Source organism: Cydia strobilella, chromosome 12, assembly GCF_947568885.1.
Source record: "Cydia strobilella chromosome 12, ilCydStro3.1, whole genome shotgun sequence".
Lineage (NCBI taxonomy): Eukaryota > Metazoa > Arthropoda > Insecta > Lepidoptera > Tortricidae > Cydia > Cydia strobilella.
The window spans coordinates 14,177,200-14,200,364 of record NC_086052.1 but is presented as its reverse complement, the minus strand read 5'-3'; the positions used below and the strand labels follow the sequence as shown (position 1 = coordinate 14,200,364).

At 38.0% G+C, this 23,165-nt stretch overlaps 2 protein-coding genes across 2 annotated transcripts; one reads left to right on the top strand and one right to left on the bottom strand.

Annotated features, from left to right (window-relative positions):
- Window positions 1–523: 523 nt before the first annotated feature.
- Window positions 524–22,999, top strand: LOC134745871 (dynein regulatory complex subunit 2). Its single transcript, XM_063679966.1, has 9 exons — window positions 524–663; window positions 1,007–1,120; window positions 1,820–1,958; window positions 2,299–2,522; window positions 18,540–18,737; window positions 19,677–19,871; window positions 20,384–20,533; window positions 21,354–21,583; window positions 22,855–22,999. The coding sequence occupies exons 1-9, from the start codon at window positions 529–531 to the stop codon at window positions 22,997–22,999; spliced, it is 1,530 nt and encodes a 509-aa protein (XP_063536036.1). The 5' UTR covers window positions 524–528.
- Window positions 7,849–10,182, bottom strand: LOC134746226 (uncharacterized protein DDB_G0284459). Its single transcript, XM_063680553.1, has 5 exons — window positions 10,061–10,182; window positions 9,439–9,939; window positions 9,140–9,352; window positions 8,302–8,428; window positions 7,849–8,082 (listed from the first exon to the last, which is right to left on the bottom strand). The coding sequence occupies exons 1-5, from the start codon at window positions 10,163–10,165 to the stop codon at window positions 7,973–7,975; spliced, it is 1,056 nt and encodes a 351-aa protein (XP_063536623.1). The 5' UTR covers window positions 10,166–10,182; the 3' UTR covers window positions 7,849–7,972.
- Window positions 23,000–23,165: the final 166 nt, after the last annotated feature.

Here is a 23,165-nt window from a genome sequence, read left to right as displayed (position 1 = left end):
ACTATCGAAACTCCTAAATTTATTAGTAGATAATGTAGGCAGTACCTATTTCTTAGTAGAAATGTGAATTAATTAAAGATTTCTACGAATTGAGAACTTCTTCCTTATTTGAAGTCGGTTAAAAATATCTCATTGTAATAAGTTTCCATCTCGATTGTATTCGTTCTTTTTCCATATATACTTATAGCAATGAAATATAACAAATAAATCATACGAACTACGCGTTGATAATCGTGGGTGCGGTTTCCTGCATAATGATTAAAATACATAATATACTTTTTTAGGGTTCCGTACCCAAGACTGTCACTGTCACTACCACTGTCCGTCTGTATCTCATGAACCGTGATAGCTAGACAGTTGAAATTTTCACAGATGATGTATTTCTGTTGTCGCTATAACACAAAATACTAAAAAGTACGGAACCCTCGGTGGGCGAGTCTGACTCGCTCTTGTCCGGTTTTTTCACACTTTATGATCGTACACAATGGTTCTAATTTGCAGTAAGGGCACGAGTTCTAATAAATCAAAATGCCGAAGAAAGGGAAGGTGAACAAGCTCGCGCGCATGTCCGACGAAGAACGTGCACGCTATCTACAGCATCGCGCCGATATAGAAGAGGAGGCGCGTAGACGCAAGCGTGATCTTATCGCACTCTTCATTAAGGTAAGAAAGGATTAGGATGCATGTCTGACGAAGAACGCGCGAGCGCGCTATCTGCAGCATCACGCCAATATAAAAGAGGAGGCGCGTAGAAGCAAAGCCGCGAACTTTTTCTCTGATATTTTTTGACATGGAAAAAGATGTAAACCACGTACCAAAGGAAAAAATTACGAATTACTTAAAACTCTAAAGGGTAGCTGCCGAACATTTGACCAAACACAGTGTCTAAATGCGATGCTGCAAATAGCGGGCTCGCGCGTTCTACATTTTCAGGTCGCGATTTATATTACTATGATCAGTATTAAGTATAATTATGGAATAATTAATAGACATTCTAAATTTTCAGAACAAACTCGACAAGGAGCAAGCATTCAGTCGTACGAACACCGCGAAATTGAATCAGGCATGGCGGTACATTCTCCGTCGCGTAAAATGCAAGCAAATGGCTCTAGAGATACAGGTAAGCTAGAGTGGCATTTTATCTACAATACTATTCTACCAGCTAGGTGAAGATGAAATATAAATAAAATAGGTAGAATTTGCGAAAATCCCGAATGGCTTTTATTGTATTGCGGAATGTATCAAAAAATCTCGCCCTAAAAACTTAGCCGGCAGATAGGAATAACTTCACTTGTGATTTTAATATCGTGTATTTATCATGATTTTAATTGGTTGTCAATAACTTAGTGAGAATGTTAGGTTATAATTTAATTTCCTCCTTAAAGCAACCAACAGTAGAAAAATATGTAACATTATTCTCTAAAAAAGGTAACCTCCTACCAACATTTAGTTGTAGGTAGACGACCCTAAGAAGTTGACACTGTTGACAGTTGATTGTTCGATATAGAGGGTGGATGGAAAAAGGACAGACATCCGACTTAAAAAGAGTTCAGTCGTGTCAGGGGTTCGAATCCTAACGGTCGATTGTAAAAAAATAACACTTTACTGATCATAATATAACAGTGCATCATTAAACATCGTTTTATTCGTGTTATTCCTTTATACATTCCAATAAAAAGTGTGGCAGCGTATCAAATATCAGTGAAGGGACTGTTATAAAAAATCTTTGAACTCTTTGATACATCAGGATTCGCGTGCACATCACAATCCAGGTAGAGAAGCTCCTTTATACAAATTATCACTTTAAAATGGATTTTAGGGCGCCATGAGCAGTTTCAACTTCATGGTGGAGCGCAAGGATCGGCTGCTGGCGTCGCTGTCGAGGGCAGTAGAAGACTCGGACGAGCAGCATCGCCGCGCTTTTCAGGCCCACACCGAGACCCTCAGCTACTTCCTAAGTAAGCTCCGAACCATACTCTTAATTATAGCCACTAATACTCAGAAAGTGACGTACTCCGCCCGAACCAAATTATCGGCGGCTGTTTTGTATTTTCATTAGTTACGTCAACATATTACCTATTATGATGTCACGTCAACCGATTGTGATTCATATATACCTATATTAAATAAAATTTGCCTTTTATGATTCTGATAGATTCGTAATTAAGGACATAGGGGCGATGATACATAGATATTTGCGTTAAATCCACAAAATATTTCCAAGGTTAAACTTTAAGGAAAGGATAAAAATAATTGGAGAATTTCCTCTAGTTCGTTAATAATAACTTTTAACTACAGACATAGGCTCGCAACGTCTCGACAAGCTGCAAACAGAATATGAGCACCAGAAGAACAGTCTTCTGGACAGTTGGGACAAAGAGGAAGGAGACAAAATTGACAGCCAAGAGCAGGCGGAGACCAAACTGATTCTTATTACGTATATCCAGGACAGGGACTTCCAGGCCGATAAGAAAGAGAAGGAACTGAAAAGCGCGACTGCTAAAAATGATGCACGACTAGAAGTGAGTAAGGGAAACTTAAATATCGGTGTTGAACCTACCTTAACATGTGGCATAAGTACTTTGCTCCATAATTATTTTATTGAAGTAGGTTGTAGTAGTTGATATATCCCCCATGAGCAGATAATTTTTAGGGTTCCGTAGCCAAATGGCAAAAAACGGAACCCTTATGGATTCGTCATGTCTGTCTGTCTGTCCGTCCGTATGTCATGCCACGTTGAAACTTGGTAAGTAGATGTATTCTGTGAACCGCATTAAGATTTTCACACAAAAATCTATACATATAATAAAGCGGAAGAGGGTCGAAAGTCTGTACATGGAAGATATTCGAAAAAAAATAGGCTGGGGATACTTAGAATCGATAACAGAACATATTCCAACAGTTTTTAGAATCTTTGTCTGTTTATCTGTTTGTCTGTTTATCTGTTTGTCTGTTTATCTGTTTATCTGTTTGTCTGTTTATTTGACCGCGCTACAAATGAAAACGGCTGAACGGATTTTGATGCAAACTTTACTAATCTGTCGAAAAAATCCACGGCCAGGTTATAGGCTATAAAAATTTGAGAAATTTTACCCCTAAGGGGGTTAAAAAGGGGATGAAAGTTTGTATGAAGTTCAAGATTTATTTTGAGCTAGCAATTTGAAACTTCGTAAGAATTAAGATATATTATTGAAATACAAGAAAACTAATTTCAGCGTTTTTGAAAATTCATCCCCTAAGGAGGTGAAATAGAGGTTGAAAATTTGTATGGAGTTCAATTTTTTTTTTGGGTGCGTTACTTGAAACTTTGTATAATGGGCATATTATTATAATACAGGAAAAGTGATTTTAGCGTTTTCAAGAATTCGTCCCCTAACAGGGTTAAAAGGGGGTTGTAAGTTTGAATCCATTACAAATGCTTTGAAACTTCTTAGAAAGGTATGATAGACGATTACAAAAAAACTAATTTTGACGTTTTTGGAAATTTAACCCCTCAGGGGGTTAAAAAGGGGATGAAAGTTTGTCTTGGGGTGCAAATTTTATTTTAAGCCAGGAACTTAAAACTTCTCAAAACGTCAATTATATTAAAAAGCACGAAAATTTTATTCAGCGTTTTTAAAAATTCATCCCCCATGGTGGTGAAAAAGGGGTTAAAAACTTTATCTTGATAACTATATCATTTTAGCTACTAGGCCAAGTTAGGTATCGTTTTTGTATAAATCGGGTATGCCGAATTCGTTTATGATATCAAAATGACACCATTCCCGAGTGAAAACACAAAAAATATTAAAAAAAAAAATTAATTTCTCTTTACGCTTATACCGCTAAACCGATTTAGATAAAATTTGGTATAGAGATAGTTTGAGTCCCGTGGAAGAACATAGGGTAGTTTTTATCCAAAATAATTGGAGACTGCGTTTGCATGGAGAAGCGGCCGTGCCCTTTCCTCTTAATAATGGTCACGAAGGTGGGTACTTTAAAAAAAAACATTTTTCAGTAAATGTCAAACGATTTGGGACTTATACGCGTTACCATGCCTTCCCGAAAAAAATCGAATCTTTCGCGAAAGTCTCGCAATGCATTGCGGCCACAAGGGGCACGGTCTCATGAGTCTGAGAAAAGCCACGGTGAGAGACTCAGTGGCGCTCTAGCCAGGCAGGTCGCTTCGCTTTCGGCTGAAACGGCAAGCCAGCGCGAGTCTCGATTGTGATCCCAAATACATCGTACGCAATACATATTAAGGCGCAGATCCTGACGGAGTGTGGCGCCGGAGAAGCCGTGTTCATCCTGCGTATCCCCCTCATTCCGAGCAACTTCCCGTTCCGCTTCAAGCGCCTACAGGTGGGTAAGCCTCTGCTTCGCTATGACCATCAACAAGTAGTAGGGGCAGACGCTACGCAGTTGCATTTCCCACTCCGAAAACAAAAAAAGGGGCGTCATGCTTAGACTGATTTGACTGGAGGACCGATTTGGATGACATGATTTTGATGGGAACACCCAAATATTCCGAAATACGTTTTTCCGATTTTTATAACCACGACTTTCATAATCCCGATTATTTATAAGTCCGAAATATCAAAATTACGATTTTTAAAAACACGATGGAATAAAATCACGAATGTGCTATTTCCGAAAACTTTAAATCCGATTGTCACTTGACAGAAAGCTTATAGTTCCGATTTTACACTTTTCCGAAAATATTTTTTTTCCGAATTCCTAAATTCCGAAAAATCATTGTCCGATCGGAAATAAAATAATTCGGTATTCAGAAATTCGGTTTATTACAAGATCGGAAAAATTAAGTCCGTGATATTCAAATGAAGACTCACGTTTTAGTAATTATTACGGGTGCCTGTCGTGCCGCGTCATGTTAAATTCGGCATAAAATATTTTTGGCATAAAAATTCGGCATAAATAAATTAGACAGAACTGCGAACCCGAACTGTTGCTAGAAGTGGGTAAGTGGGTTAGGTTAGGTTAGAACTGCGACCCCCAAGAAAACGAACTGTTGCCAGAAGTGGGTTTGGTTAGGTTAGAACTGCGACCCCCAAGAAAACGAACTGTTGCCAAAAAAGTGGAAATTTAAAAATTGGGATATTTAAAATAGGAATCACGTTAATTCGGAATAAGGGCAATTCCGAATTCGTGATTTTGAAAATCGTAAATGTTAAATTCGGTGTTTGCCACCATCGGAATTGTTATAGTCGGAATTATGTAGTTCGGAATTTACAAAATTCGGCTTTTTGGGTTTTCGGAAATATACATCTTCGTGATTTTCATCATTCGTAATTATGACAGTCGGAATTTTGATGGGTCGAGCATTTAAAAATCGGAATGATACAATTCGACATTCTAAAATTCGGAATAAAATCTTTCGGAAATATGTAGTGTACCCGATTTGGATAGGTACAGTCAAGGACGTAAAAATACAAAAAAGGTACTGTATCGGTCGATATACACCTACTACTCTATGCCGTTTAAATCACGTCAAATATTTGAATAAGGGCAAAAAAAAAACATTTTGGAGTGTAATTTTATTTAGTGGTAGCAAAGAGGATATAATATTATAGAGCGGTACTGTCATAGTAAATTTTGTAACCACAGTAAATTCACTGCCATCTATCGACACACTTTAAAACTAAACATGAAGATTTATAAAAATACGATAAAATGTATTTAAATATGGATAAATGATTTTTTTATTTGCATTAATTATTTTTATTATTTTGACCCATGTTCTTTCACTGATATGCGTTAAAATTGTTAAATAATAACTAACGAAACCGTTAACGCCCTCTATATCGACACACTTTAAAACTAAACATGAAGATTTATAAAAATACGATAAAATGTATTTAAATATGGATAAATGATTTTTTTATTTGCAATAATTATTTTTATTATTTTGACCCATGTTCTTTCACTGATATGCGTTAAAATTGTTAAATAATAACTAACGAAACCGTTAACGCCCTCTATACGAGAGTAGGCAAAAGGTAGTAGCGACATCTGATCGAGAATTAAATTTTCGTGATTTTCGAGGCACGTTTTTTCCTTAGACTGTATCCATCTATTACGGAGTTATATCTATCTTTGGTGGTAGGTACCTAATTGTAAAATATTTTATCTGGACTACAGTCCTCTAGCGTATCCATCTGTCAACTTTACTTTAAGTTCCGTCTCCAGGGGACAGGGAGATAAATTAGGGGTGAATTAGCCGCTTACTGACACAGACCGAATTCCACGCAGGCGAAGCCGCGGGCACAGCTAGTAGAAAAATAAAACAATAAATTTTGGGGGTTCCCCATACTTAGAACTGAAACTCAAAAAAAATTTTTATCATCAAACTTATACGTGTGGGGTATCTATGGATAGGTCTTCAAAAATGATATTGAGGTTTCTAATATCACTTTTTTCTAACTGAATAGTTTGCGCGAGAGACACTTCCAAAGTGGTAAAATGTGTCCCCCCCGCCCTGTAACTTTTAAAATAAGAGAATGATAAAACTAAAAAAAATATATGATGTACATTACCATGCAAACTTCCACCGAAAATTAGTTTGAACGAGATCTAAGTAGTTTTTTTTAATACGTCATAAATCGTAAACCGCAATTTACCTTTCATTCGATCAACTCAAATACATATAAAAGTGGGGCTCCCATACAACAGACGTAATTTTTTTGCTTTTTTTGCGTAATGGTATGGAACCCTTAGCGCGCGAGTCCGACTCGCAAGTGGCCGGTTTTTTAATTTTTTAAATGCCGGGATAACGCGAGAAAGATGATGATGAGGTATGTTGATATATACTTATGCCGATTTAAATTAGACATTCACTACTATCATATTGTAACACTTAAATGAAGTACATATATAATAATAAATTAATAATACATAGAGGCAGGACGTTAGCCGCGTAAGCTGAAGACGCAGGTTCGATTCCCGCCTCGACCACCGGTGGACTTGGTCACTTTTTCTTTAGTGTATGATATTTATTTCAGTTTATAAGTTATACTTAATAAAGTTTTTATTAATTGCCGATAGGAAAACAGTAAATTATTATTTAGCCTAAAAATATTTATATTAGGTATATTTCTAATTCTATAAAATATGTATTTACCGCGACATAATAATCAATGACGCATATGTGAACTGAAATAAATATCATATACGATGGAAAAAATGACCAAAGCCTCCAGTGTCGAGCTGGAAACGAACCAGCGTACCCCGTTTACCGGACAGGTGCCTGAACCGCTCGGCTATCCGGCCACGGTGGCATGGGTCGAAATTTCCAAGTATATGACAATTCCCGAAGGCTTGTGGCGCCCCCTGCAGCTCTGGACACTGGAGGCTTTGGTCATTTTTTTCCATCGTATATGATATTTATTTCAGTTTATAGTTTAAATAGTAGTGTGTCTACTTGAAAAACCACAAATTAAAATATTTTCATAGAAAATAATTTAATTTGTTCTTAGAGGACGCATATGTGGTTTATATAACTGATTAAAATAATTTTATAAAGCGTAAATGGATAAACAGACAACAACTTAATAAGGAATTACTAAAAATAACGTCCAATTCCATTAATTAAATAAATATATTTTAATTCGTAATAAGTAGATATAAATAATTAATAAAATTATTATAATTGAATATCATAACTAAGTAATAAATAAGTATTATTCCAGTGTATTCTCTGTAACTTTTTAACCGACTTCAAAAAAGGAGGTCACAAAACGGAGGTCACGACCCTCAATATTGAGGAATACGACGCAAGGAAGAGGAGGATAAGTAAATAGTGATAGGGTTAATTTGTACAAAAATTAGGTAAGTAACGTCAAAAAAACAAGCTTTGCAATGATTACACTGTGTATTAAACCCATAATAAAATTGACAAGGATCAAAATCACATTCAAAAGAATAAAATATTAGTAGGTATGACACACAAAAACGGTTAACATTATACAGCATGTGTTCAGTACTTTATTTTAAAGTCATCTTTCCAATCATCGCAGTTCGCTCGGCCCTTCTCCGATAAACACATCATTAGGTTCTTTGAAAATTCACACTTGTCGTCTGTGTTTTCTAAAAAGAAAGAAAAAATGCTTTCAAAATCAGCTAGAAAATAATTATAATTACAATGTAATAAGGTACATTTTTAATAAATAATTCGGACTAATATAGATCCAGGATTGTAGAAAATGTACTTAAATAAAAAAGAGAAATCTGAAAATAACATTGTTTTAATTTCTAATATAATTTGATTCACATAGGACTATTGAGAAATGTAAAAAAACTCCGTACCATTATAAAGTATCTGGAAGCACTCATCTATAGATTCTTGTAGGAAATCTTTTAAATCTTCATTCTTCACGTTTTTTGTAATCGCATGTGTCACGAGGTATCTATCAGGCATGCCGTTGTCACCAGTCTGAAATAAATATAGTCGTTATTATTAGGACCATTTTTTTATTTGTTGTGTTTTTCGTTAGATTATTAAAAAAAAATGGATAGAGTTCCCTATTCTGTAGGTACAACATAAGCACAATTACACCGTATGTCCCATTGATCCTCCTCTAGGTGACAAATTCGTAACTCTACGAAAAATTACATACATTTTTTGTCCCAAATTGGGAGTTCGTAGGTATTTATTCCGCTCAAAATGAGCAGGGTCTTCTAAATTAAATTATATCAAAATCTGACATCTGACAAAAAGTTTTAATATTATAAAATCTCATACTGAGGAAATCCCATAGCGGTAAATATGAAATTTGAATTTCCTTATGCATTCAAGTATACCTATGCGAAAAGGAATGTTTAATGGATAATGTAAAAGCTAATGTCGGATCGACATTTGTGTCGGCATCCTCGATTTTGTTTTTTGGCGAGCTTTAGGACCAAATCTCGGAACCAGTCGTTATCATGGCTCGTGAGTTTCACAGCCCTTTCCAATGAATCCCGGCTCGTCGCGATAGCAGGCAATAGGTACTGGGCACGGTATTGGTTTAACGTAAAAATAAGCATAAACATACCTGCATACCTACTCCAAACCTTATCTTGGCGAAACCAGTATTCAAAACAAAATTTGAATCTACTTAAAACAACAAAATCAAAATGATAAGCAAAAATAACAATATTTAACCATTTCTAATTCCTCGAGGAAGCAATGCAGCACGCATCCTTTCGTGTCACTATCCCTGCTGGAGTTGTTCTCGCTGGAGTTCCTCTCATCGTTGCCATCTCCGGCCCGCGAGGAGTTGGGGTTGTACTGGCTCCGGTACCCAGTGTTCTTGCTAGGACGCTCGCGCCGGTATCTCTGGGAAATCTGCGTGGCACGGTACGGATTAAAACGGTCCTAAAACACGAAGAATACATATATTTCATAGGTACATACTTATAGAGATTCACGTTATTTACTTTGATTCGTTCTTAAATACGTACATTTCCATATTCTTGACTGTGGAAATCTTCCCTGCCGTTGATCATATCATCTCGCCTATACCTGTCGTCACGCCCCATCCATTCGTCTCTACCATTTCTATCATTTTGACCATCCATCCTATCACCTCGTCCACCCATCCTATCATTCCTTCCGTCACTCTGATAGTGCCTACCGCTACTTCTCTCATCGCTATCCATTCTGTCCCTATTTCCCATGCGATCTCTGCTTCCCATTCTATCGGTTCTACCCCTGTCGTAACTTCCATCATCGTCTCTATCATGATCATGTCTGTCAACTCGACTACCCGTTCTGTCTTCTCTACTCGAATGGTCGTCTCTCATGTCCCAGTGGTTTTGATTTTTCTTCCTCGACTCTCTCCAGTCCTGGTTAGAATGTCTGCTGTCACTGGAGTTTCTTCCCTCATTTCTTCTTAAGCAGTTCATATATATCCTTTTCAGTTCATCTTCTTTGGGACCTCCATCCGATCGGCAGTTGAGGGCCTGTTTGTACAACAAGAAGTACCTATCAATAAGCAATATGTTACTAACGATACTTATCTTGTATTAGATGATAATAAGGATCATTACGAAATGTTTTTAAAATAAAGTTGGAACTACTCACAAAACAATGCACGATCAAAACACAAAATATGACAAAGCAACATTTTAAAAGCCGCATCTTCACGCGACTGCACCATCCACAATGGTGGCGGTGGTCACGCACCATCCTATTATAACGAGCTCCACGCATCACTAAGTCTCTGCACAACGGGTTACAAACAGCACCCAAATAACTTAATTATCTAATGGACTATGCGGGATATGGACGTAAAGAGTTACGGAATAACTTTCATACAGGAATTTTATATACCTACTTAACAATGTAAGTTTCTATGGTAAATAGGTATATGTACGTAGGAGTTTTATGAACAATAACTGTACAGATGTTTAATCTATTTGAAGAATTATAATACGGTGGTAGATACTTTTGCCGTGTATTTGTTTTCATGCTCTGAAAGAGGGTCATTGTTGTTCTAAAAGGTGTGCAGAAAATGATACGTGTCTGCACTAGAGCATTTTACGTTCGACGTATGTTTTTTTTTTTTTATTGAGTTTAAATGGATTTGTTATACAATTTCCATTCTGATATTTGACTCTCCATTCCATAAATAGTTAACTGAAGGTACCCTTAAAAAAGACTACCTATAAAAAATTATACTTGGTCATGTTTAAAAAAAAACACGCATTTTACTTTCCTCGTATTCGAAATGAAAAGTAGAGTGTTTAACTCGGGTGAAAGGCATCATTTCAGCCTCGGACTCAGAAATGAGTGCCTTTCATCCCTTGGTTAACAATCTACTATTACTTGGTACTTTTGATGCTGACTTTACTTACCTAATTTCTAACGTTAAGAACTCATTATGGTTAGCTTAAATATTTCTTAAATTTAGGCCCTAAGCCCGGCTGATTGATTGGACAAGGTATATATTTTTCACCTCAGCAGCACGAACAAGCCTACTTTCGTCACTCCAGGGAGTGAAACAATGTAGCTTTTTAATTTAGTGAAGGCCATGAACTTCATACTTTTATAACATTTTTTTTATGGTACGGTAAGGTGAGTTCGGCAAAGTTACGGACATCGGGTAAGATCGTATGATTCAAATTTCCGCCTATTGTGGGGTATTTTTTTAATGCTGGTAAGATGATGCGATGCGCCATTTTGTTCCGCACCCCTCTTCAGTCCGCACTTGTTGCTCTGACAGACTAGACGCGTGTTTTGTGCCGTTAAGTAGAAAAGTTCAAAAAATTTGATTTCATTTTCCATCCGGATATACCCTCCGCTAGTTTTTTTGGAATAACTGGTAAGTTTAAGCGTTATTTGTTTCTTTTACAGATTGCATGTTATTTTTATTAAATTTGTGACAAATCTGTATATTTGGAATTCTGATACGATGCCTGTAGGCCAAGATCCGGTCTTACCCGAAGTGGTAAAAGATCGGATGCAAATCATCCGATCTTAAATTCTCAGGAATGCTCAAACTTTATACGTGTCACCACGATGCTTGATTAAATTTCTCTAACAGACATATATAGTGGTGTTTTTTTTTTACATAACCGCAAATTACAATCTAAGTGTCTAATATTGCACACTTAAGTAGGTAACTGATCTCTTTATGAATAAATAATTATAAATATTTTTATTTACCTGCTGTAATTATGAAGAGGTAGGTTTATTTGTTTGTTGATTATTATTATTATTTTAATAATGTTAAAGAAATATAATGGTTTCTTGAAATATTATTGTTGTGTTGATTAATCAATTCTTACTTGGTTTAAAATGTGTGCTTATCAAAGCGAATTGGCCTGTTTGTAAGATCGAGAGATGTTTTCTCACACGAAATCATACTCGTAGTTATGTGAGATGGCGTTGGAAAGTTTATTAAGTACCTATAGACTGATATGACTGCAATTGATTAAGTTTTGGTCGTATTAATTCCTCCACTTTCATATTATTTTATCCTTATTATTATTTTATTTTCCAAATATGCAAGTTTACAGTTCTAAACCAAAGCACTTACATACTACAATAAATCATATTATTAAATTACATTATATTACATTATATTAATTTACATGTCAAACTATAATTTAAATCATTTCTTAAACTACCAATTGTACTCAGTCATATGATTAAATTACATTATAAATAATTCAAATTGCACATTAAACCTTATTCCTAAAATTATCAAGTATATATAAATCACTCATCTTATAAATCAATCATATTAAAATTACACATGTATAAATCAAATCAAATTAAAATTAATTTTAATTGCCCACCTATATTGCGTTACAATTGCCAAGACACAGCCCAACACGTCTCACGAAAACACCTATACTATCGTGGAATATATCTGTATCAGCAACCTGCGCGTACAATTTGTTCAGCAGCAAAAGTGCTCTCCGCGTGGGAGCATTACCACCCCGTCGAGTGCGCGCAACGCTCCTCGCAAACGGGTGCGGGCGTCGCCGCGGTTCCACTGCTGCGCCACCTCCGCGCCTCAGAACGGGGACGTGCAATCCTATCTGCCCTAGCACACTCGGATTGTCAACTCTATTATTTAGAAGCTGATAGTAGTGCACTATGAGCAACAACTTCCTTCTCAATTCCAGAGTGTCCAATCCGACCATAGCCGTAACAAATAGTGACGGATACATATAGGGGTAGTACCCATATTTACGCCTGTATATAAACCTAGCAAATTTGCGCTGTATTTTCTCTATACTTAGGATATATTTTGCTTCGTGGGGATCCCAAACTATAGCGCCAAATTCCAGTCTGCTGCGAACGTATGCATTGTAAAGCCTTATGGCAACATTCGGATTAGGAAACTGGTATGCCATCCTCATGATAAATCCGAGTGTTTTGCTCGACTTCAAACATGTGGTAGTGATATGTTGCCGGAAGTTAAGTTCCCTATCAAGCGTTAGTCCAAGGTCACGAATTTCTGTGACGCGCTCCAACGGGATACCATGCAGAGTGTACGGTGCATTTATCGGCTTGCGGATTCGGTTAAAGGTGATAGTTTTACATTTGGAGACATTAAAATGTAATTTATTAACTTCACTCCATTTAGCCACCGCATCTATATCCCGCTGCAGCGCCTCACAGTCGCTTATTTCGCCGACACCCAGGAAGAGTTTGAGGTCGTCTGCAAACAATAAACACTTGGCAGTGGTTACAACTTCCGGCAAGTCATTTATCATGATTATGAATTGCATCGGACCTAGGGTGCTTCCTTGGCTCACTCCAGATCGGGTGAAATACGCCTTCGACTCGCATCCAGCAACCTTGACCACCTGACACCGATCCCTTAAGTAATTTGCGAAGAATTTAAGAAGCTTTGGCGAGAAACCTAATGAAGCACACTTCTGCAAGAGGATGTCGTTATCAACAAGGTCAAACGCCTTCTTAAAATCAAAATATTCGGCGTCAACCTGGTGGCCCGCATCCATTTCTGCGGAGACATAGTCGACAAAAACTGTCTGGTTGGTGGAAGTCGAGCGTCCCCTACGGAACCCGTGCTGGCCGTCAGCAAGCTGGGTGGAAATCTGATGGCTAATTTGACAGTCTATCATCGATTCAAAAAGCTTGCCAAAGACAGACAGGACTGCTATGGGTCTATACGTTTCTACTTCCGTATTACTTGAACCACTCTTAGGTACAGGAGTGACTCTAGATTTCTTCCATACGCCAGGATAGACTGCACATTTCAACGCTAGGTTGTAAATATGCAAGAGCGGATCCTCTAAAGCGGATATGCAGTCCTTTGCGAGATATGGAGGAATGCCATCAAGACCTGTTGCACTGCGCGGCTTAAGTCGCTTAACAGCCTTTCGCAATCCTACGGCGTCCACAATATCTACAGTGACTCGTGCCGCCTGAGACTCTGCATTACTCACCACCTGCATTGCTTCCGCCTCGTCGAGTTGCGGCTCGTCATTATGGAATACCGAGCTAAAGTAGTCAGCAAAAGCATTTGCGGCTCTTTGTCCCGACACCCTCTCACCCTTATAGGTAAATTCGGTCGTCTGATTCCTATTCTTTCGCTTGCTCTTTACATAATTCCAGAACCTCGATGGATCTTCTGTAATGTCCTTCTCAAGGTTTCGGAGGTATTGCTGGTGGGCATTGTCGATGAGGAATTTAACACGGCTTCTATAGTAGCGGTACAGTTCTCGATTGAAATCCATCCCAATTTCTTTAAATTTTCGAAAATGAAAATGTTTGTTTTGTATATTGTGGATTATTTCCGGCGTGTACCATGATGGGTATACATAGCGCTTAGGGGCCGACTTCTTCTTCAGTGGTACACAGTTACTAATACATTCGTTTAGCTTTGCGTAAAACAATTCAGTAGCTGCATCCACACATTGTGTACTGAGAACCTCACTCCAGTCTATATTTGCTATGCTCGAATATAGTGCCCTAAAATCAGCCTTACGAAAATTCCATGGTGGATTCTCGATAGCACTTACTGGTAGGGGAGGGGATGGCAGTTGTTCGTACTTGCCACGACGCAGTGCTAATGTTGCCTCGAGTGGCGGATGATATGCGTCTGGGGGCACCAGGGCATCCACTTCTCCCGTCACACTCACATTTTGCGGTCCAAGCCCGGTCAGTACCAGGTCTAAGACTCCGCCATGATCATTAGCTATGTTATTATGCTGATACAAATTCCCAAATTCTAAAAAGGACTGAAACTGTGTCTTGACAGCTGCACTGCAAGAGTTTAAATTAAAGTCACCTACAATTAGTATATCTAAATCAGAATATTTACACATTATATTTTCCAGACAATTTAAAACCTGCAAATATTGGTCATCTTTATAATTAGACGGCAAATATATATATTTCCTATTTTATCACCCTCTTTCAACCTACCACGCTTAAGGTGTCAATGAACCTACGTGGTTCATTGACCCACATGGGTTCATTGACCCCACACCTAAAAGTTTGACAACCATAATTTCTTGAAAATTGAGCGCATGGTGTAAGATCGGACGGAAAAAATGCAAAAAAAAAAGAAATGGGTCGGATATGATAGCCCGAATTACTGCTAGGCCAATTCTTCTATATATGAATCGGTGAGTAAAACCGGTTATTTTGCAATGGTAAACTTTATGGTACCGGCAATAGGGCCGAACTTATAGGCCCGTCCGTTCTTACACCACCAGGTAAAAAAAGAATGCTGTCATATTATTTTGTTTCCTATATTTAAACACTCATTACACGCTCACTATGACGTTTAGAAAGATAATAAAATTCAATTATATAGAGCATTTCATTATTATCAATTCTGTACTTAAATCTTGTCCGTACCCTATCCAAAAGCTGAGAAAAAAAATAAAAAACAACATCATCTGAATCCACCTAAAATCGTCCGAAACTTAGCCGAACTCACCTTACCGTATCGTACATATTATAATACTTTTTTCCCCTCACTAGCTCGGAAAGTTGTCGTTTATCCTTCAATACAAGCGGGGAAAAACGCGTTTTATCCACTAGTGGGGAAAGTAATTTGACCTTGGATGGAGCGTGTTTAAGTAGCTTGACAGATAACAAAACGTAAAACGCTCATGATAATGGTTCGTTCGATATTAATTATCATTAAATAAATGGTTTGAGAATCTAATAAAAAAATACCAAATTTAGCTTTATTTAATGATCTTAAGTCATAAACCTTAAAATTCCATAAGAAACGTTTGTTTTTTTTATAATGATGTTAAATATAATTCTGAACGCACAAGTTGAGTCGATGCAATTTCAAAACGCATCGTTGACATTTCATACATCAGAAATGTCAACATTGTCAACAATTTTTTTTACTTATAACCTTTTCTCACCGACTCGCGTAAAAATACACAACTTCCACAGTTTTTTGTTATAATATCGTAAAGAAATGAGTGATTCCAGTGATGAAGATGATCTAACGCCTGTGGATGTTGCACTTTCCTCGCTATAGTGAGGTGAAAAGTTTTGTGTTACACACGGGCGCAAATGTATTTTACTTCTCGTGTGTTGAATCACTCGCTACGCTCAGGATTCTATTTTAGAACCACTCGCTTCGCTCGTGGTTCACCTATAGAATCCTTTCGCTTGCTCGTATTTCAATTCTACACTCGCGGGTAAAATACAACTTTGCACCCTTGTATAACAAATAACTATTTTCTGTTTATTCTGTGTAATTCGAAATACATTTTAACCTTTAATATGTTCTCACTACTGAGGTGAAAAATTATGTGTGCAACACTAGAGCAAAGTTATTTTACATCTCGTGTTTTTGAGTCCCTCGCTACGCTCAAGATTCTACCTTAGAATCTTTCGCTTTCTCGGGACTCAAAATAAACACTCGCAAGAAAAACCAACTTTCCTCTCTTGTTGCACAAATAACTATTGCACCTCAGCAGCTCGAACAAGCCTACTTTCGTCACTCCCTGGAGTGAAGAAAGTGCGACTTTCCTCACTCCAGGGAGTGAAACAAAGTAGTTTTTTAATTTAGTGAAGGCTATGAACTGCCACTTCATACTTTTATTACAATTTTTTTTTTCGTTTCTCTGTATTATTCTGTGTAATTCGAAATACATTTCTACCTTTAATATGTTCTCACTACTGAGGTGAAAAATTAAGTGTGCAACACGAGAGCAAAGTTATCTACATCTCGTGTTCTTGAGCCCCTCGCTACGCTCCAGATTCTTCGCTTTCTCGGGACTCAAAATAAACACTCGCAAGAAAAACCAACTTTCCTCTCTTGTTGCACAAATAACTAAAGATGGACGCACGAAACGAATAACCTCATTGGACGCCGCAGTGGGCTATATTATACGCCCATTTTAATTTTTAACAAGCAGAATAACGTCTGTGAACGATGCAATTAAGCTTAGAAGTATGGACGGCTTAGAACTAAAAGTGGAAAAATTACTGTCTTGGGTGGGACATGAACTTACGGCCTCTGGATCGATCTGGACAGCGCTGGAGTATCTATCCAGAGGCCGTGAGTTCAAGTCCCTTTCTATAATCATTCATTTGTAGAGGTCTGGAGGAAAAAGACATGCTGCGGCTGCGCCAACCCCAAGTGATGGGAAAACGGCAAGCGAATGAATAAACTTCCTTCTCTAGTCTCAGAGAACGAGAATCCTCCTTAAATCGGACTTTTGTTTATGAACAATCTGTGCACCATTTGATATCGCTAGCATGTCACGCACAATGGCCATGTCACCGAACATCTGTCACGGCTGTCACGCTGTCAGATGTCATCGTCAGAGCGGAAGCGTGCGGGCTAATCACCGGATGCTGGTCATGACCAATCGAAAATTGCAAATGAATCGCCATCATATGCTTGACGTGCTGTGGCGCCATGGTTTGAAAAATTATGTAAAATATTATAGGTAGGTATAGTCAGCAATGTCAGCATCAATGGTAGCGGATGTAACAATGCGCCAAAAGTATCTGCCACCCTCTAATACTTCTCCAAATAGAGATATATATGTATCTACAGGTTCGCGCTCAAAGTATCTGTAACAGTAATTGTTTTTCGTATAGAGACATACTTATCTCTTTTTTGTTAAGTTATGAGAGAACTACTAGGTACTTTTAAAGTTGACTGCATGTATGTACATACCTAGGTATAATTGACTGAACATTTGACCGTACCTAGCCATTGTCCACGTAATACTTGTCAACTATTTAATGCTAAGATGGTAGGCACGTCGCTATTAAAAAAATACAATACAGCACCTACCAATACGTGAATTGGGTACTAATCATAATCATTTATTTGTCGCAAAACTCGCAAACCATGGTATTACAGATGTTATTATTTAAAATTAAATAAGTACAGTCATGGACTGGTAGGGTAAAAGGTGTCGCGGGATAGGTATTTCAAAAAGAGTAGGCGTTTTAAAATACCACGTTTTGGTAACCCTTTTCCAGGCATAGTGGGCACGATTTATCGACCATCACATGCGCGCCAATAGAATTGCGATTTGAATTAGATTACACTTTCGGGAATTGTAACTTGTCTTCAAATGAACCATCAAAGCTGGAGTGAATATCTCCAGAATTGTTTAATTAATCGCTCCGAATGTACAAGAAAATTTTCCTCCCGAGAAGATTAAATTATCTTGAACCACTTGAGTTAGCTGTGGCCTGTGAGTTAGCAACATAAAGCCATACAAATATTGCTTTGCCGCCCGAAATAATTAAATAAATAATAAATAAAAGTAATTTATCCTTACACACCATAGTAAAATGTATGATTATTATTATTATTAAATAAATATTATAGGACATTTTTAAACAAATTGACTAAGCCCCACGATAAGCTCAAGAAGGCTTTGTGTTGTGGGTACTCAGACAACGATATATATAATATGTAAATACTTAAATACATAGAAAACAACCATAACTCATGGTTATATATGTAGGTATAATAATTATATAGTAAGTAGGTACTAATTTCTATAAGGTTTTTTTATCAAACACGATCGTATTTCTCCGCATTTATAATATTTATTTCACGCTGTATGTATGTTTCTAGCACGAAGAAGAGATGAGAAGCCTCTGCCGACCAAAGAAGCTGCAAATAGAGATGTACTGGAACAAACTCCGAGACGTGTACAACTCTTATTTGGAGAGGTTCAACCCAATCATGAGCCACTACAATATCCTGAGAGAGAAGGATGACTTCTACCAGCAGGATATCGCTAAGAATGAGATACAAATACAACTATCATCGGTAAGAGATGGTCGGTTTAGAACATAACTGAAGGTTAAGTAATTAGCATTGTTCATACCTACTAAAAATGCTACGTTGCAAAAGACAAAAGTTCACTCTATGTACATATATATATATATGTACATAGTTTGTCAAAGGACTGTCTCATTTCAAAAAAAGACAGGGAGAATCATACTATCTTTGTCTTACACTAGTACTAGCACCCAAAAGAAAAGGATGAGTAGGTATACTTTTGTTTTATTCTTATTTACTGACAATTTGGTTTGACCAACTATATATAATAGTTTGTCAAAGGACTGTCTCATTTCAAACATAGACAGAGAGAATCATATTATCTTTGTCTTACACTAGTACTAGCACTCAAAAAAAAAGGTATGAGTCTATTGATACCACGGATTTAGATTATGATTGATACCCATATATATAGCATAGTTGTAAACATATAATTATCCTCGTTATTGGGATTCTCTACCTAATACGAGTAGTTACCTAAAAGCGTTAAGTACCAATTTACCATCCAATATATAGTCAGCAACAAAGAATTTGTGACTAATAAAGATGTGTCGAGATATTAGAGGCTTGTGTAGTACATGTACTAAAATCAAAGACACGATTCCCTCCACTGTACTAGACCGAACTATTCCCTAATGATTCTGCTCTTAGTACGTTTTAGTACACTACACGCGAACGAAACAGAATGGGAGCGAGGACCGAGGAGTGACAATGACAGCAAAGCGATCCGACTCATCCGACCGAACTAAAACTAAACGTCGACTCTCTCTGTATACTAACTACTGTACTAAAAGACCGAACTAGTAGTTGCTAGATTGTTCTAGTTGGGAGCGATCTTTTCAGTGAACGAGCATGCACAACTCTACGTGATACCTATATTTGTCGACTGGCTGTCACAAACTATATAGGTACCTAACATGATTTCAGGAACTGATCTTAACTTTGCAAAAGGAATGGGAAAAGTCTACAAACACTATGGCCGCGAAGCTAAAAAAAATGTTAGCGCACAAAGAGGACTTAGCGAGAAAGTACTGGCAGATGAAGAGAGACGCAAAGATAGAACGGAGCAGGACGGAAGAATACCTGGCAACGATGGTGGATGCCAGTCAAGACGCCACAAAAGTGCGAGTTCTTAACCTACTTTATTTATTTCCGCATAGGCACATGCCAAGGTTCCATCAAGAGAGGGACAAGATGGTTTAGTTGTATCTGTTAAATTTTGGCTGCTACATTTTTTCATATGTATGTATATCTGGCTCTAAAGGCATTTCTCGTGAAATTTTGTGAGCAGATTCGATAATTATCGATAATTTCAACTTTCTTGATTATACTTTTTCGGTGGCAAACAAGCATACGACCCGCCTGGTGGTAAGCAGTCACCGTATCCTTTATGGATTGCAACTCCGAGGTAGATATATATTACATGCGCGTTGCGACCCTAACACTCCGCACCCTCGTTGAACTCTGGCATTTACTTACAAGGTAGAAGTTACCTAATATTATAGGTACTTATTTACTCTTTGAGTCAGACCCAAGTCCAATTACTTTCAAACTGTTTTATGTTTAACCTAATAACAATAAACTTTTTTCATTTTCCATAACCTTCTGGGCTTAGTTACTGACATTAATTACAGCGCCTCGAAGATGTAAAAGAGAAGTTGGATAAAATAACGCAAATGGCAGAGATATGCCGCAAGTACGAGGTCGAGGGAGACAACGATGTGATGCAGAGCGAGGGAGGCGGGGAGATGCTGGAGTTTGAGAACTTGGACGGCGCTATGATCGTAAGTTACTAATCTTTAGCCTCTAAAATATTAACGCAGATGGCAGAAATATGCCGCAAGTACGAGCCTACGAGGTCGAAGGAGACAACGGTGTGATGCAGAGCGAGGGAGGAGGGGAGATGCTGGAGTTTGAGAACTTGGACGGCGCTATGATTGTAAGTTACTAATCTTTTGCCTCTAAAATATTAACGCAGATGACAGAAATATGCCGCAAGTACGAGGTCGAAGGAGACAACGATGTGATGCAGAGCGAGGGAGGAGGATCAAATGTCTATATGTGACCCATTTTCTCAAAGCCACAAAAGCAAAAGCAAGCAATTTGTGCAAAAGTCACAAATGATGGTCAAAGTCTGGCATCGCCACTTTACTGAGCAAACGGTCTATCACAAATGGCAACACATCGTGACGTCACTGTGTCACTTTGCTTAGAAGCCGTCCCGATGTATGGAAAACAAGGAAATTGCGATTTTGTCGGTGAAATGTTGCGTTAATGTATATGTGGTATTTTCTATAAAAATGGACCTTATTGTCGATGGCGCTTACGCCAATATTAACGATGCTCCGATAAAAATACAATGCCGCGAGACGCTGTGCGGCGTAAGCGCCATCGACAATAGAAAATACCTCATATTGTTGCTATACAATATTTTTTTAAATATAATGTAAGAAATCGAATGGTATCGTTATTTAGTTAACTTTGTAAACTTCGGGCCTAAAAATATTTTACAACTAAAACAATATCAATTTCACTATGCTTCGTATATCGTCAAGAATGTCCGTGTGCGTGAAAACATGTATGAAATTGCTTATCTTGTTTTAGAACGAATACAAGGAATACAGCAAGATGGATAAATTGATACTAAAAATGAACAAAGTGAAAGTACAGACCCTTTGTCTACGAGCCGAGAAAAACAAACTGGCCAACGAGAACGTGCAGCTCAAGCATTACATAAAGAGGTTCCTAACGGAGCTGGCCCTTAAGGGAACAAAGGCTAGGCCGCTTAGTGTATCACTGCCGTCGAAGACGCAGAAGCTTGCTGGGAAAGCCTTGTAAGTATCATAAGTACTCGTAGTTTAACCAAGTGGCTTATCTCACGAAAGTTGGTTGACCATTATTGGGTTCAAATCGCAAGATCGCGCCGAATACCGAGTTGAGATTTTTGGCATGGCTATCGTGGTCATCGCTTTTAGTTCCCAACTAGCACTACGAAACAGGCTAATATCAACTCTCTCTCTCTCTCTCTCTCTTCCTAGCTATAGATTCCACATCCTGGCAGGACCCTTTTCTTTTCTTTTTTAGGTGCCTCTAATCCTCGACATGGTCTTCGGATACCGTGCATCAGCCTTGTTATTTTGCACTACGTAAATACTTACCTACTATTTGTCTTTCAATTTTGTTTTGAGCTGGCTTCTCGATGCGGTAGCCCATCGGCCAGCGGGGGTGGAAAGTAGCAGACCCAATTTCAGGTGGTCTGGTTTTGCGTGACCATACCATCGCCTACTCTTTCATAATAGAATATACCTGTTCTTATGTCGTCGTACTCGTCGTATTGTATCTCTTTTTGTATTAGTGTGTGTAAACTATGTGTAATTTATTTTTCACCTCAGCAGCTCGAACAAGCCTACTTTCGTCACTCCCTGGAGTGAGGAAAGTGCGACTTTCCTCACTCCAGGGAGTGAAACGATGTAGCTTTTTAATTTAGTGAAGGCCTTGTACTTTTTAACATTTTTTTTATGGTATGGTACGGTACGGTACGGTCCGGTCCGGTACGGTACGGTACGGTCCGGTCCGGTCCGATCCGGTCCGGTCCCGTATCGTACATATTATAATACTTTTTTTTTCTGTTTATTCTGTGTAATTCGAAATACATTTTAACCTTTAATATGTTCTCACTACTGAGGTGAAAAATTATGTGTGCAACACGAGAGCAAAGTTATTTTACATCTCGTGTTTTTGAGTCTTTCGCTTTCTCGGGTTTCAAAATAAACACTCGCAAGAAAAACCAACTTTCCTCTCTTGTTGCACAAATAACTATTTCGCCATATTTTATGTCTCTTTCCTTTAGTTGCTTTCTTTTTGTCTGTTACCTTCCGTGATTCGCAGTTGATGGTCTCATCGGAAGATCAGCGCTGGAAGTCGCCAGCAGCATGCTGAGATGGGGCCATTTCGTGACACTTTATTTTCACTATATGTTCTATTAATGTATGTCTATTGTCTGTGTTTACGAATAAAAACTATTCTATTCTATTCTATTCTATTCTATCTACATCCATATCGAAAATACGACAGTATATGATACTAATTATGCCCAATATTGCAGAAACCGTCCAGTAACATGCGTAGAAGGAGCCCTCTCGAACGTGGTCCTTCACGAGAAACGGATGAAGTTAGAGGCCCGGAAACAGAAGGAGTGCGCCATGCGGTCGTACCCCCGCGTCCAGTGCTGGATAGACAATGCTTATTAACGTTATTAACCACACCAGACCGGCTAGCATGAGTTGCGGTCTCGCGCGCGTCTCCCTTATATAAACCTTTATATTAAGTTAATTAATATCAAAGCTGCAATCAGTATATTACATTTAAAGGAGTTTATTTATGTAGTTAAGGTACCTCAATTATTATGCTTATTAA

Excerpts from the sequence above, each read along its gene's own strand:
- LOC134745871 (XM_063679966.1), top strand. The coding sequence starts at position 529 with ATGCCGAAGAAAGGGAAGGTGAACAAGCTCGCGCGCATGTCCGACGAA. Across the intron at positions 1,959-2,298 it reads GACCCTCAGCTACTTCCTAA|ACATAGGCTCGCAACGTCTC; the intron begins GTAAGCTCCGAA and ends TTTTAACTACAG. Across the intron at positions 21,584-22,854 it reads AAGCTTGCTGGGAAAGCCTT|AAACCGTCCAGTAACATGCG; the intron begins GTAAGTATCATA and ends CCAATATTGCAG.
- LOC134746226 (XM_063680553.1), bottom strand. The coding sequence starts at position 10,165 with ATGGTGCGTGACCACCGCCACCATTGTGGATGGTGCAGTCGCGTGAAG. Across the intron at positions 9,940-10,060 it reads TTTTGATCGTGCATTGTTTT|GCCCTCAACTGCCGATCGGA; the intron begins GTGAGTAGTTCC and ends TTGTACAAACAG. Across the intron at positions 9,353-9,438 it reads ACAGTCAAGAATATGGAAAT|GACCGTTTTAATCCGTACCG; the intron begins GTACGTATTTAA and ends TTCGTGTTTTAG.